Raw genomic sequence first — 12,256 nt, 5'->3', positions numbered from 1 at the left:
CCAGTAACAAAAGAAATTTGAAAAATCGAGATATAAAAAACTCCCAATGGCACTACCGGCGCGCCATACAATACCACTATGCGGCGCTATCTTTCTTTCTGTGTTGTTTATGAGACACGCTTGAGTGGGCAGGTGAATTGGAGGTTAGTACACATAAGCTCGACATTTTTTAGATTTTAAATAGTAGGTAGGACTTAAATCTACATCATCCTGTCTGTGCCGAATCTGATAAAGACTTAAGCTTGTTGTTGTTGCCGTAGCTTTGCTACCAACTCTTCAATTCCTTTTCCTGTCCGGAAATTTATGCTAGGGCTAGGCCTTCTGTAAATTTATCACTTCAGTGCAGTACAGACGCCCAACCAAGGTTCAGATCACATAACATTCCACCGGTCAACTGATGAGAGTCTGGTAAGTCTGGGCCTGACCAGCAGAATGGTGCTGATATATCCTTGCATTGGCTTAGGTTTTTTATTATTGTTACTACTGGGCTCAGTGTCTGTGTGGACAGATTGTATACATACAGGGTAAAAATTCAAGATTTAACTATCGATGGAGGTTTTTCCCATTTTTTACACATAAGTAAAGCAGTATGATGAATGACACCCGAAAGAAAATATTCTTTGTTGTACCATTAAAAATAAAAATTTAAGAAAAATCCTCTCATTATAATATTAATAAACGAATTTTGTTTGCATAATTCTGTAGTTCTCTTTATCCAGTTTGTTTGGCAATGTCTTCATTTCATTTACGTTACTGTGCATAATTATTTAGTAAAATAGTCACAACGCATGATTTTGAATAAAACCATTTAAACATATACATTACTGTAAATGTTTGATGATAATCTGTGACCAATAATCATTTTCTCAGCAATGGCATCTTTATCAGAACAACCACATTCACACTGCCAAACATGCGTCCAGATGTTCTGTCGTGAAAGGTTACCATGCGAAATGATACAGTGTGAACTCAGCTGCGGTGCATCGTTTCATGCATGTAAGCTGGAGGAACACAACATTTTATGCCAGAACAGTTGGGTCAATTGTGTCAATTCAGGGTATGGCTGTCCCCTTACGATGCCTCGCTGGCAGATAATGAACCATATTAAAAGATGTCCAGCAAGTGTGGTTCATTGTACCATGGAATGGAACAGACGGATTGCTACATCCCATCATCACTTCCAACTACCTGAGTATTCTTCTCAAAAAGTGCACAGCTCTCAACTTGATGTCGCCTTAGCTGTAAGAGATCAACAGGTACTATTGCAGTCCAGAAGGGATGCCCGGTTCTTAAAAGTATCATTGCCATCATCGTTGTCATCACCTTCAGTACAGCAGAAACCAAAGGATTATATCTATGATGTTAAATGCTCACATTGTGATAGAAGAAAAGCAAGATTTGAAAAGCGGTATGGTGACCCTCGACCTCATGGAGAAAAGACCGAAAATGGAGAGGCTGTTACTTGTACAGATAAAACAAGAACGAACAGAAATAGTTGTATGAACAGTGAAAAGCATTCAGGAGGAAATACTAAAGAAGACTGTAAAAATGAAGTACCACGCCTCAAGAAGTTGTCAGTTGGTCCTTTAAAAGGCAACATGGCATCTCTTGAACAGCTGACGCAGGTTTCTCAAGCAGTAGAAGACCACCACCAAGTGACTGTCGATCTCACTCTTGAGTCAATGCCAAGATATCAACGCAAACCAGACTCTATGCATACGTTCCTATGTGCAAAGGTTGGTAGCTTTTATCATTACTAATGTTTGTCTTGAATGTTAAGTGCAGTATCTTACTTGTAATGAACAGTTGACATAAGTTTTCTATTGTATGCTTCATTCATGAATGTTTCTTACAATATAACCATATGAAGTGAAATTAATCATTAGAAAAAAAACCTTGCATTTTATAGGATTTATTCCCAGCAACTGTAGGAATGGAATGCAAGTATGTTAATGACATACTACAGCTCTACTTTTACCATCTTAGATATAGTTAAATAAATTTGCAATAATTGTTAAATAATTTGTCTTTCCCAGGACTTCCGGAGAGATGAGATAAATCACCATGTCCAGAATGTCCACAGTGAAATCCACGCTGGTCTTAATGGATGGCTTGAGCAGCGGTGTCCCCTAGCCCAATATGGATGTACCTTCAGCCAACACAGGTTTCACCCAGACAACAAAGGTACAAAGGTAATTTACAGTCAGGAGATGGAGAGCTTTGGAGTGAAACCAAAGTCAGTACGCCATCGGGGATCTGCAGGCGATCTCGATGAGGAATGTGTGAAAGTGAATAAGAATGTTATAAAGACAAAATATGATCTCATCGGTACTGACTACATTAGTCATCTTCCACTGGAACTTCTTAGGTACATTGTAAGAATGTTAGATGCCTTCAGTATATCATCTCTGTCGCTCACCTCCCATTTATTTCGCCAAGTTTGTTGTTCATTGCTAGAAGAAAAGGGACTAGTTGTGCCAAGATGGAGCAAGAAAGATGGGACTTGGGAAGCTAAAACTATGGTGAGTTTGTGCAATTTTCTTTGTGTTGTAGGGAGAAAAAAGACCTGTGACAATGACATGCAATCATGAGAGTGCTCCGTGTGTGTTAATTTTTGGACAACTATCAAACATTCAATTAAAACATTAAATTGCTTTTTTAAATGTATCAAATATCAATTCAGAACAGAACACAAAAGACATTTACAGTCAAAGGTATTAGACAAGCTAAAAGCTTTAGAGTGTCTTCTTCAATGACTTACTACAGTTTTGCTTATTGTCTTGCAGGTATGGCGCTTCTCCACATCGTTTACTGGCATTACATCCTGGAAGTTTGGAGAACCACACATTATGTCAGAACATCTTAAATCATGTGCTTACAACATTCGTATACCAGTTACTAAGGAGCGCGTAAGGGTCATCACCATTAGAGGAAGCAGATAGAGGTCAATGGACTCCCTGAGATCTATTTTGCTCAATACTGTCAAACCATGTAGATTCTTGCGTAACTTGTCTATGGTTGAAATCCACCATTCTACTCCTATGCTGCCAATACTAGGTCGATCATCATTCTCGCATGAAGATTTTAATGGCCAGTTGAAGACTTATCTTTTTAAATAATTTTAACCACAAACTTCAGCGTTTTTTTACTTTTGTTCACTCACTTTCGGAATAATAGACCTTTCCAGAGTGTCAAGCAATCTTAACAAATATGTGCGTGTCATACAAACACTAGTGTAAAAAAATATGCATGTGTTTGTGCATGTTTTTTTACACTGTCATTTTTGAAGGACCTTAGCAACAATATGCAACGGTTGGGATAGCAAAAAGATCCGTCACACAGGTGCCCATATCATTATAATATCTGTCAAATCACTTGCTGGCTAGCCTTCTAAGCTAGTTGGTGAAATGTTGTGATGCTAAGTGAATCTGTTTATTTTACTGCTTTTGAGTGTTTTCCTTTGTGTAGTTTTTTAAAATAATTATTTATAATATTGAGGCCTTGAAAAAATGCTTATTTTGCAGTAGGTGAACAACTACACAATGAAATTTTTGATTAAGCACAGACACTGCCCCATTGCTTTTCTGCATGGAGAAAAATGGCCAGAGAATGATTTGTTTGGTTATGTTTTATGTGTGACCAGGGTAATGTTAAATTGGCACTAGATTCAAACGAGCCAGATAAATGATTAGTTTAACAATGAAGTTTTTAGTGGAATGGTTCAACCATAATAGTCCAATTCAAACATGAATAAAGTGTGCTTGGCAATTAAAACGATCACTTAACGATATGTTTATTAGAAGGGGCACTTGTCACAGTTACGATGGCAAGATATATACAGTAATGCCATCTAAAACTAATTTATTCCAACAGAGTTTTTTTTTTAAATACTTTTCAATTTTGTTATTTGAATAAAATTGCTTAGTGTAACTAAGACTGTTTTTAATCAATATGCGAGTGACAATCTCAGTTTCAATTTTGAATATTATTCAGACTATTTTTTTGATATATATAGTTAGACAATAACTAAAGTGAAGGCTGAAAAATAGTTTTCATTAGCAGTGGATACACCTAGTTGCATGCTCTTTTAGTGTATTATGTGTCACTACTAGATTATTTTATACACTAATTGTTATAAATTTTATAATGTATTACTAATGTTATTATTGGTGTCAATTCACAGCTTGTTATGCTATGTTATTCTATTTTAGCTATGTTTTTTTATCTAATAACCCTATCAGAAAATTATTTTAATACAGTATAAAACATTAAATGAGATAGAGTGACTGATTCTTTATTAATCATAAAATTGTAACTACACAGCCCTAGTTGCCAAGATCGCTGTATACAATTTAGCTTGTTGATTACATAGTTACCAACCTGAGAGATTTTAAATGCGTGACTACACCTGTTGGGTGTGGGGTTGGGGGTGTGATCCAGGGCTGGAACCCCAGGTTCCAGTCACATAATCAAGGGTTGGTTGTGACAATGAACGCGCAAGACCGCATGCAACTACTCGATTCTACTAAGTGCGTAGTTGTCTTGGTTGTTTTGGTCGGGAAAAAAGTTACTCTGTGAATTGATTCTCGAACGAGATAACCAAAGCTCTCTAATGACTCAATCTACTGCATGACCGTTTTTATATTTTTAACAAAACCAATATCTTCTAATTTTAAATACATTTTCCCCTGAATTCGTGATAATTCGATATCACACATAGACTTATGCTAAATGCATGACAAATTTATGATCATGCATGTGTTTCTGCAAAATGCGTGTCATCCAAAATCACCTTGAAATGCAGGACGGTTGGTAACTATGCCATTTTCAGCCTCTCAGTGTAATATATCCAAGTTTCTTTATTTGAGAATAGAGTTAATTTTAGCTGTGATGGGAATCAATATATTTTTGCCAATATTGAACTTAGGGTCTTGAGATTAGGAGGTGAGCATGTGTTTCAAAAAAAGCTTTGTTGTACCTTGAACAAGTTAAGTTCTATTAATAACTCAATATAATCGTTTTTATGGAAGCATTATTTGGCAATAATTTTTATAGTAAAAGCTAATATTTGATAATGTTTTCATTTTATTCTAATAAAGTTAGAAGTAAAACATATTTATATATTTATTAATCTATGAATTGCAGAAACAAAGTAAAAAATAGGTGGGATATTGATTATAAGTGCAATGGGAAGAATGTTTCCATTACTTGAAATATCTTATTGAATGAAAATATTTCCATTTCACAAATAATAACATTCATTGATTTATTATAAATAAAATAGGTTCTTGTTATTACATTTTTTATGAAAAATATAGTCGGGTATACTTTTCTTCCAAATGAAACAGTCACTTTTTAACATTGTATTACTATTAGCTGGAGGCATGCAATGGAACAAAAATGAACAGAAGAAATATGAATGAAATAGAGATAAATAATGATGCAAATGAGAAATATATTAGTTTGACATTAACTAGTGTAAATGACCAATATCATGTGATATTAATCCAACCAATCAAATGTCAAGGGTCTTTATAGGTGTTTTATAAAGTAAAATGTTTGAAAACAAAAATAACAGAATAAAAGAAAATTATGTTGATAAGTAGGTACTAATTGCTAGTTACTGAATTAACATTTTTCGAAAAATGCACATTTTCAGCTAATAAAATTCAGATTACATGCGTTTATCACTTTGTTCAGTCTTTTCTTAAAGTAAAGTGCACACTGAATCAGCATCGCCAGCCGATGCGAATCCTCAACACTACGACGGATCATTTTCAGCAGTTTTCCACTAAAATTGCCATCGACAGATGGTCAGCTCAGAAAGGATTGTATTCAGTTACAATCCACTCAGACATTGCATCAGGCAAGTGCTGTTAATCCTGCTTCCATAAAAATGCTACACTGTCGCCATAGTATGAGTGTTTTCATTGTAATCTTTACACTGTGTAGACCCTAACTGTCCCCGATGCAATCAGGAAGGCACCCTTCTTTTTGACCAATCAATCAGCTTAGCGATTTTATAGAATGTAGGCTTCACAGAATGTCAGTCGAGGAAGTTGAGCACGTAGAAAACTTCTCAAGTTCTCTTCTATTGTATTACCTGAAGCCACGTTTGTGGAGAAACTCGTGGCCTCTTATAAATAACCTAATCCTAAAGTGCAGGTCTTTGCAACATAAGCCCTGTCAAGACAAAAAAAACATGTGACATGCCTGAATATGGTCATGATGACATCACATCATGACCATATATGGGCACATCATGATTATGGCATACAAAAGTTTCTTGTCAAAGAAAATTTGATAATCTGGACCTAGCTTTATATACATTACAAATAATTTACTGCTGTCCCGATGGTTATATTACAAGCTTCAACTGGCTGGTTGCATCTGGGTAAACTGTTCAAGATATGGTGCATCTTTTAATTTACTCTCGCGTTCCTGAAATGTTCCAAGACCACTAGACATATGTGGTTTTATACCTGGTGCACCATTCTGTTCAGAAACAAAATGATTTAGGTGTTCGCCTCTATATCCCGTGTGCCGAAAACGTTTGACATGCTCTGAAAAGGTATCAGGCATTAATTGCATATTGCTAGCATCTATATTTCTTTCATATGGTACTTGATACATATTGTCCTTTGAATGAGTTGAATTATTTCGTATGCTACCATGACGATTTTTCCTTTTCCTTTCTCTTTTCCTCAGGGTTGCAACTTCTGAAAAACCATGCTCATGCGTTTGTCTCATCGACTCTGTGTGCTCATTATGAACATCTCCTACTCATTTCCGAAGAAGGTGTTGCATTCTTTAGTGCACGTACGGTAATTGATTGAATTGAGAATATCTTACCTACAAACGTTTGTCTTTTCAGACTTTCCTTCAGATCGATGGCTCTTGATTGAGCCAACAGCATTCCAATTGAGTATGTTACATAGTCATCAAACATCAGGTGCATTAAATGATAGGATCCTAAATGTACGAATCAGATAGTTTTAACATACGTGGGTTGGCACAATACAGTGGAATCAAAACAGAGGCTGCCAGATCGTGTGGATTTTCTTTTCACTGACTTGTGTCACAGATATTTTGTCAGCAAAGACAAAATACAACTAGATAATTACTAAATAATACGAGTAAGCAAACAATTGAATCAATTACAAACAAATAGGCCTATGAAGCCCTGTCCAGGCCATCAAATTTTATTTGACAAAATCGTCGCTCACGTCACGAACTAACACAATTAAATTCAACTGTGTTAGTTCGTGAAATCAAAAAAGCGCGTCAAAATACGCGCTGTTGTCGTTAAGGACTTTTTGTGTGGTAAAGAATACAAAATTGCTTGACAACCAATACGCGCTCGTTTTGACGCGCTACTGTGATTTCACCAACTAACACAATCTACTTTGATTGTGTTAGTTCGTGATGTGACATGCCTAATTAATGTCATGATGACTTCACATCTTGACCATAGGCATATATAAGCACATCTCACTACTTATAGCATACAACAAGATTTATTGTATTTATTTTGTTTATATATTTTTTATGGCAGTATATATAATGTATCAATGTGACAGAAATGGACGGCATAATTTGTGTATATATAAAAACAAACTTACCAAAGCTTGGAGCGCTATGCAATGTGAGATCACGGATAATTCGTGTACTGACGCTTGACCAATTCAACAAAAAGAATCTAGCAAGTTTCTCCAATCGAAAAGAGTTATCTGTAGATGGCTAATAAAGATAAGAAAATGTCATTAAGTACTCAATACCTAGAGGAAAATGAATTTACTGAAAAAATTATTGTAATAATATGCCTACATGGTGTTCAAACTACTAAGTTAGTGTACGGTAAAATGTCAGGTTCGGGAGTTTAATTCTTGTAAAAACGAAGGACTCTCCAATCTCGTCCAAAACAGCTCTACTGAAACAGTTATCATGTAATTGTCAATGTTTAACAACGGTTTAGTTTGTGTCTTATCATTGTTTAATTGTTTTTGTTTGCTGTCGTTGCTGTTGCGTCGACGGTAGGCCTACGACATCAATGTACATGTTTTTGTTTTTGTTTTTTTTAAAATTATATATTGGCATTCGCCCCAATTTCAATTTCCAATCTCTATAGGTAAGCGTTTACTTACACCTACCTTAACAATACCCCTGTCTATTATCGAATCCAACCATTCTGTATAAGATTCTATTGACGCATGATCATCAAGTAAACATTCAAATTCCTGATAAACTATGAACAAATTATTATTTTTATTAGTATTAAAGTATTGGAAAACATATTATCAATCAACCAAGTCGTTAGACATCGATATAATTCATTCATCCATTTATTTGACCCTTGATTATGGTGGGGAATGCGGGTCACTGGTACCTTAATAGAGTAACGTCCACAACCCGAGATGCATAGTTGCTCCTACAGGTTGTTTTTGTATTGTCTTTCTGGCAAATATTAAAACTTAAATTAAATACTCTTGGAGAATAAAATATTGAATAAAACTGAATTTATTTTTTTCGCGGCTATAATAATACTTGATCATATGTTTGTACTGTAGGCCTACTACCGCTATGTTTTCTGCAAATGAACCGGAAGATCATTTAAGTCACCAAGACATATGCATTCTCTTCGATTTATTAAATGAACCTTTACCACAATATTATCCAAATACTTACAATTTACTATGAGGTGCACGATATCTTCACATCTGTGCTCATTTAATGTATACATAGTCTGTTGTAAAATACCAGGGAAGTCTACCAGTTCCCAATCTTCTAACATCTGCGATACTATGTCAGAATTGTGAATTACAGTCTTTGATGCCTGTAAACAGAAGGATTTCTTGGGAGTGTAACTTGGTTATTTTATTCGTTTTACAATTGCATGTCAAAAATAATATAGAAAAAAAATCACATTCAAGAGGCTTTCTTTGTTTAGCGGTATGATGACATTGGCAGCGACTACTCCATTTGACATAACATTTACGACAACCACTGGGCTACTACATGGTCTCCGAAACCGATTTAAGGCAATGATCTTTTTGTATTCATAACAAAAGCACATTAGTTCTCTAAGCATAGTAACGCTGATCTTGTGAAGCACTTTCATTTTAAGCTCTTGTCGTTTCATACCGAACTTTTTTTTTTCTTAAAGAAGCTGTTTTGCAACATTGCAAAATGCTATCCTATTTCTAGTTGGGACTCTTTTAACAATTTATTCTACGTGTTTAAAAATTATGTTTTTCGCAAATAATATAATATCCAATGAACAGTGAATTCAGACGAGATATGCTTACCTGACAAAGGTGGTTGAGGGAGGTCTGTAATTTGAGTAATTCTGTAAAGCCCTTTGACACTTTAATGAAGAAAAAATATAATATATTAAACTGCACTTTAAAAAAAAAACATGTTGAAACCGTAACAAAAATGCAGTTAATTCTACACTTTTTCCAGTGAATTGGTGTGCTCAAATGCGACAGAATTATGTGTTTTTAGTGTTTTTAATTGTATTACTGTACTGGGAATTTGTTAATATGTTTTAAATATAATTATTATAGTCCATCGTCAATTAACGCAGTTTATTTTCCAATTTTTAAATAAACAAATAGAAAGTCATTCGTAATATAGCCAAATTAAATTAAAAAACACCCACCCATTGGGAAATTTTCATTTATATCATTCAATCGACGAACTCAAACACTTTTGATAACGATAAATCATAATATTCATTTGTATAGCTAAGTAAAAATGTTATGTAAGAGCTCAATTAAACACTGTTTTCAATGTCAATATTTAGAAAACATTCTGTTAATAATCAACATCAGTTAATAATTGCTGTCAAGGTAAACTTAAACTCTTGTAATATAACCTACCCTGAAATTTAACGAGCCTCAAGTTTTCAGGTAAATTACTAAGGGCAAATTTCAGCCAATCATCAAGTTCGTAAGCAAATTTTCGAATCACCTGCGTCAAGCTATCTGGCAGGGCTTGTAGGACGGATGGCATCAGTACACTTGCTATGGCCTGTTGAAGTAGATCTCATTCGATCATTAAATTCTTCATAATGATCATAAATAATAACAATAATAATAATAATAATAATAATAATAATAATAATAATAATAATAATAATACATGGTAATCGTATTATTGTCATTGTTATCATCATTGTTATTTATTATTACTGTTCATTATTTTCATTAGACCTATTATCATTAATTATTTACCTTCTCATCAGTGGCGTACCAATTTCTACGGAGGAGCGGTGGGGGCACACAACCTAAAAAACCTGCCCCACGCCATCCCCCTCCTCTTCGAAATTTTTGAAGCAAAAAAATTTCGTTCAACTAAATAAAAATCACCTCATATCTCCTTATTTTGCGAGGTAGTGCCCCCTCACTTAATATTCGAGTCTCACCTCGAACCCCCCCCCCACAATATTTAAAGATTCCTATATGCACCAATGTTTCTCATCCTCCTTTGAAAAAGACGAGGACGAGAAGCTTTAGCAATTTTAATTTGGTCTTACCTTGTATAAAATCGAGTCACAAACGCCCACAATATTAACGACAGAAGTTGAGTCGAGTATTGGAATGATATGCGAAGGCATTCCTTGCCAGAAATGAAGTAAGTAGTTTTGCACTTCATCAAAGTTTGCCCGTATCACTGTATCAAGTATGCGTTGACAATGGGTCCGATACATCATAATAAATGTTGAAACCTAAATTAAAGAAATATAGTAATCATTAATGACTATTGAACAACGAATAATATTCTAACAATAAAAGTACAGTACAAAGCCTGGTTTCCAAAAAAATGCTTCAATGTCTTTACTGCAAATTATTACAATGTATAGCGGTCCTCGATGCAATAGGAAGGCTCCCCGATCTGACCGGCCAATCAACATCGTATAAAAGCTTTCGGCAATGGTGTGTAGCGATATTATGGAAGCAACCTAAATCAGCCTGAATCAAGCTTAACAACAACATCAACAGAAGCAACAGCAACACAACACAAATAACAATAAAAAATTATATAACCTTTGCTTCAGGTACATTTGGTGGTAAATTTATATCCCTTATATCTGGAAATTCTGGAAGAAGTGTTCCAAGCTTAGAACGAGGAGAATATGCAATATTTTGCTTTGCTGCGTCTTTCTTTGTTGATTCACTTCCAACCCTGAAAAAACAAGGGGTTAAAATTCATTGCATATTAGAATGATACTACTTTAACAATCACTGTTTTATCATCAAAATTGATTTTTATTGGCAGTTGTAGTAGTAAGAAATAAAATTATATAATAAAATAGGCCTATTAACAATAACAATAATGATGATGATGATGATGATGATGATGATGGTTATTATTATTACTGTGTTATGACGATGATAACGATGACGATTGTGATGATGATGATGATTGTAACGCAATATAGCGAATGATATACATGATATACATACCCTGGTGCGCCACTCTTTGAGTACATGGCCTCATAATACACCGATGATTCTTTTATAGCTATTCCATAGTAGTGGTACCTAAAAGGGTAATGAAAACATTCGATACACTTGGTTTATATCCTACAAGTTATAAATTCTTGTGATCAGACTGATTAAATATCACACAGGTACTAACATACTATCTATGTTTTGTTGGATAAACATTTTAACAATTCATCATTTTATGCCCGTTTACTTTGACAATAAAAGTGGTAGAGCCATCTTACTTTGACTGCCCTCGTGTTCCTAAGCGTCTAGTAGTCAGTTGAGAAAATTGCTGTCGTATTATCTAATTCAGCATAGGGAAAAATGAAAATCGGGTCATTGATATAAAATTTAGTAAAAGACATCAATTTTTCAGTTACGTTTTTCATAAAATATGTTTTTAAAACGTACGCAAAAAAATGTTTGTTGCCTGTAAGGTAAAGGTAAAGGTTCGAAACCTGAAGTAGGCCGGAGTGCCCATCTCTCTTACTTTAGCGTATCTACGTTCAAACATATCCGCACTCGCTCCCCTCTCATATACAGTTTCACTCGTTCATTTCTCATTAATCTCACTCGATAAATAACAAATCTACGAATCTGCTCACCTTTCCAAAACTTGCTGCATTTACTGGTATCGTATCCGTTTTCTCACAGAAATCCATATAATGGAAATATAGAGAACTTCTTGGTATGCACACGCCTTCTGCTAGTTCGTAGTTTTCATCAAGCCTGCAAGTAAATTTGTATCACATCGCTTTAACATT

The 12,256-nt window shown here is 34.8% G+C and overlaps 2 protein-coding genes across 4 annotated transcripts in view; one reads left to right on the top strand and one right to left on the bottom strand.

Annotated features, from left to right (window-relative positions):
* The first annotated feature begins 109 nt into the window (after window positions 1-109).
* LOC117105249 (F-box only protein 30-like) lies at window positions 110-3,774 on the top strand. Of its 2 annotated transcripts, none has more exons than XM_033246337.1 (4): window positions 110-143; window positions 871-1,736; window positions 2,037-2,522; window positions 2,787-3,774. In XM_033246337.1, exons 2-4 carry the CDS (start codon window positions 873-875, stop codon window positions 2,940-2,942), a joined length of 1,506 nt encoding a protein of 501 aa, XP_033102228.1. In that variant the 5' UTR covers window positions 110-143; window positions 871-872; the 3' UTR covers window positions 2,943-3,774. The 2 variants fall into 2 exon arrangements, with proteins under 2 accessions (XP_033102228.1, XP_033102227.1); XM_033246336.1 differs by lacking the exon at window positions 110-143 and adding an exon at window positions 150-408.
* Window positions 3,775-4,250: 476 nt separating this feature from the next.
* The window catches only part of LOC117105248 (transcription factor RFX4-like), an 11,106-nt gene continuing 3,100 nt past the window's right edge, over window positions 4,251-12,256 (bottom strand). For both annotated transcript variants that reach the window (XM_033246334.1, XM_033246335.1), the window contains exons 4-15: window positions 12,098-12,221; window positions 11,735-11,796; window positions 11,469-11,546; window positions 11,049-11,187; window positions 10,538-10,729; window positions 9,882-10,032; window positions 9,306-9,364; window positions 8,686-8,833; window positions 8,151-8,245; window positions 7,623-7,740; window positions 6,853-6,972; window positions 4,251-6,774 (exon numbers count right to left, since the gene is read on the bottom strand). In XM_033246334.1, the coding sequence (XP_033102225.1) occupies window positions 6,767-6,774; window positions 6,853-6,972; window positions 7,623-7,740; window positions 8,151-8,245; window positions 8,686-8,833; window positions 9,306-9,364; window positions 9,882-10,032; window positions 10,538-10,729; window positions 11,049-11,187; window positions 11,469-11,546; window positions 11,735-11,796; window positions 12,098-12,221 (1,294 nt within the window). In that variant the 3' untranslated portion in view covers window positions 4,251-6,766. The remainder of the gene's footprint in view (window positions 6,775-6,852; window positions 6,973-7,622; window positions 7,741-8,150; window positions 8,246-8,685; window positions 8,834-9,305; window positions 9,365-9,881; window positions 10,033-10,537; window positions 10,730-11,048; window positions 11,188-11,468; window positions 11,547-11,734; window positions 11,797-12,097; window positions 12,222-12,256) is intronic.

The sequence above is a fragment of the Anneissia japonica genome, unplaced genomic scaffold, assembly GCF_011630105.1.
Source record: "Anneissia japonica isolate Jap-2015-1 unplaced genomic scaffold, ASM1163010v1 scaffold287726_len2788222_cov184, whole genome shotgun sequence".
In the NCBI taxonomy this organism is placed as follows: domain Eukaryota; kingdom Metazoa; phylum Echinodermata; class Crinoidea; order Comatulida; family Comatulidae; genus Anneissia; species Anneissia japonica.
This window is presented reverse-complemented; position numbering and strand designations above follow the sequence as displayed.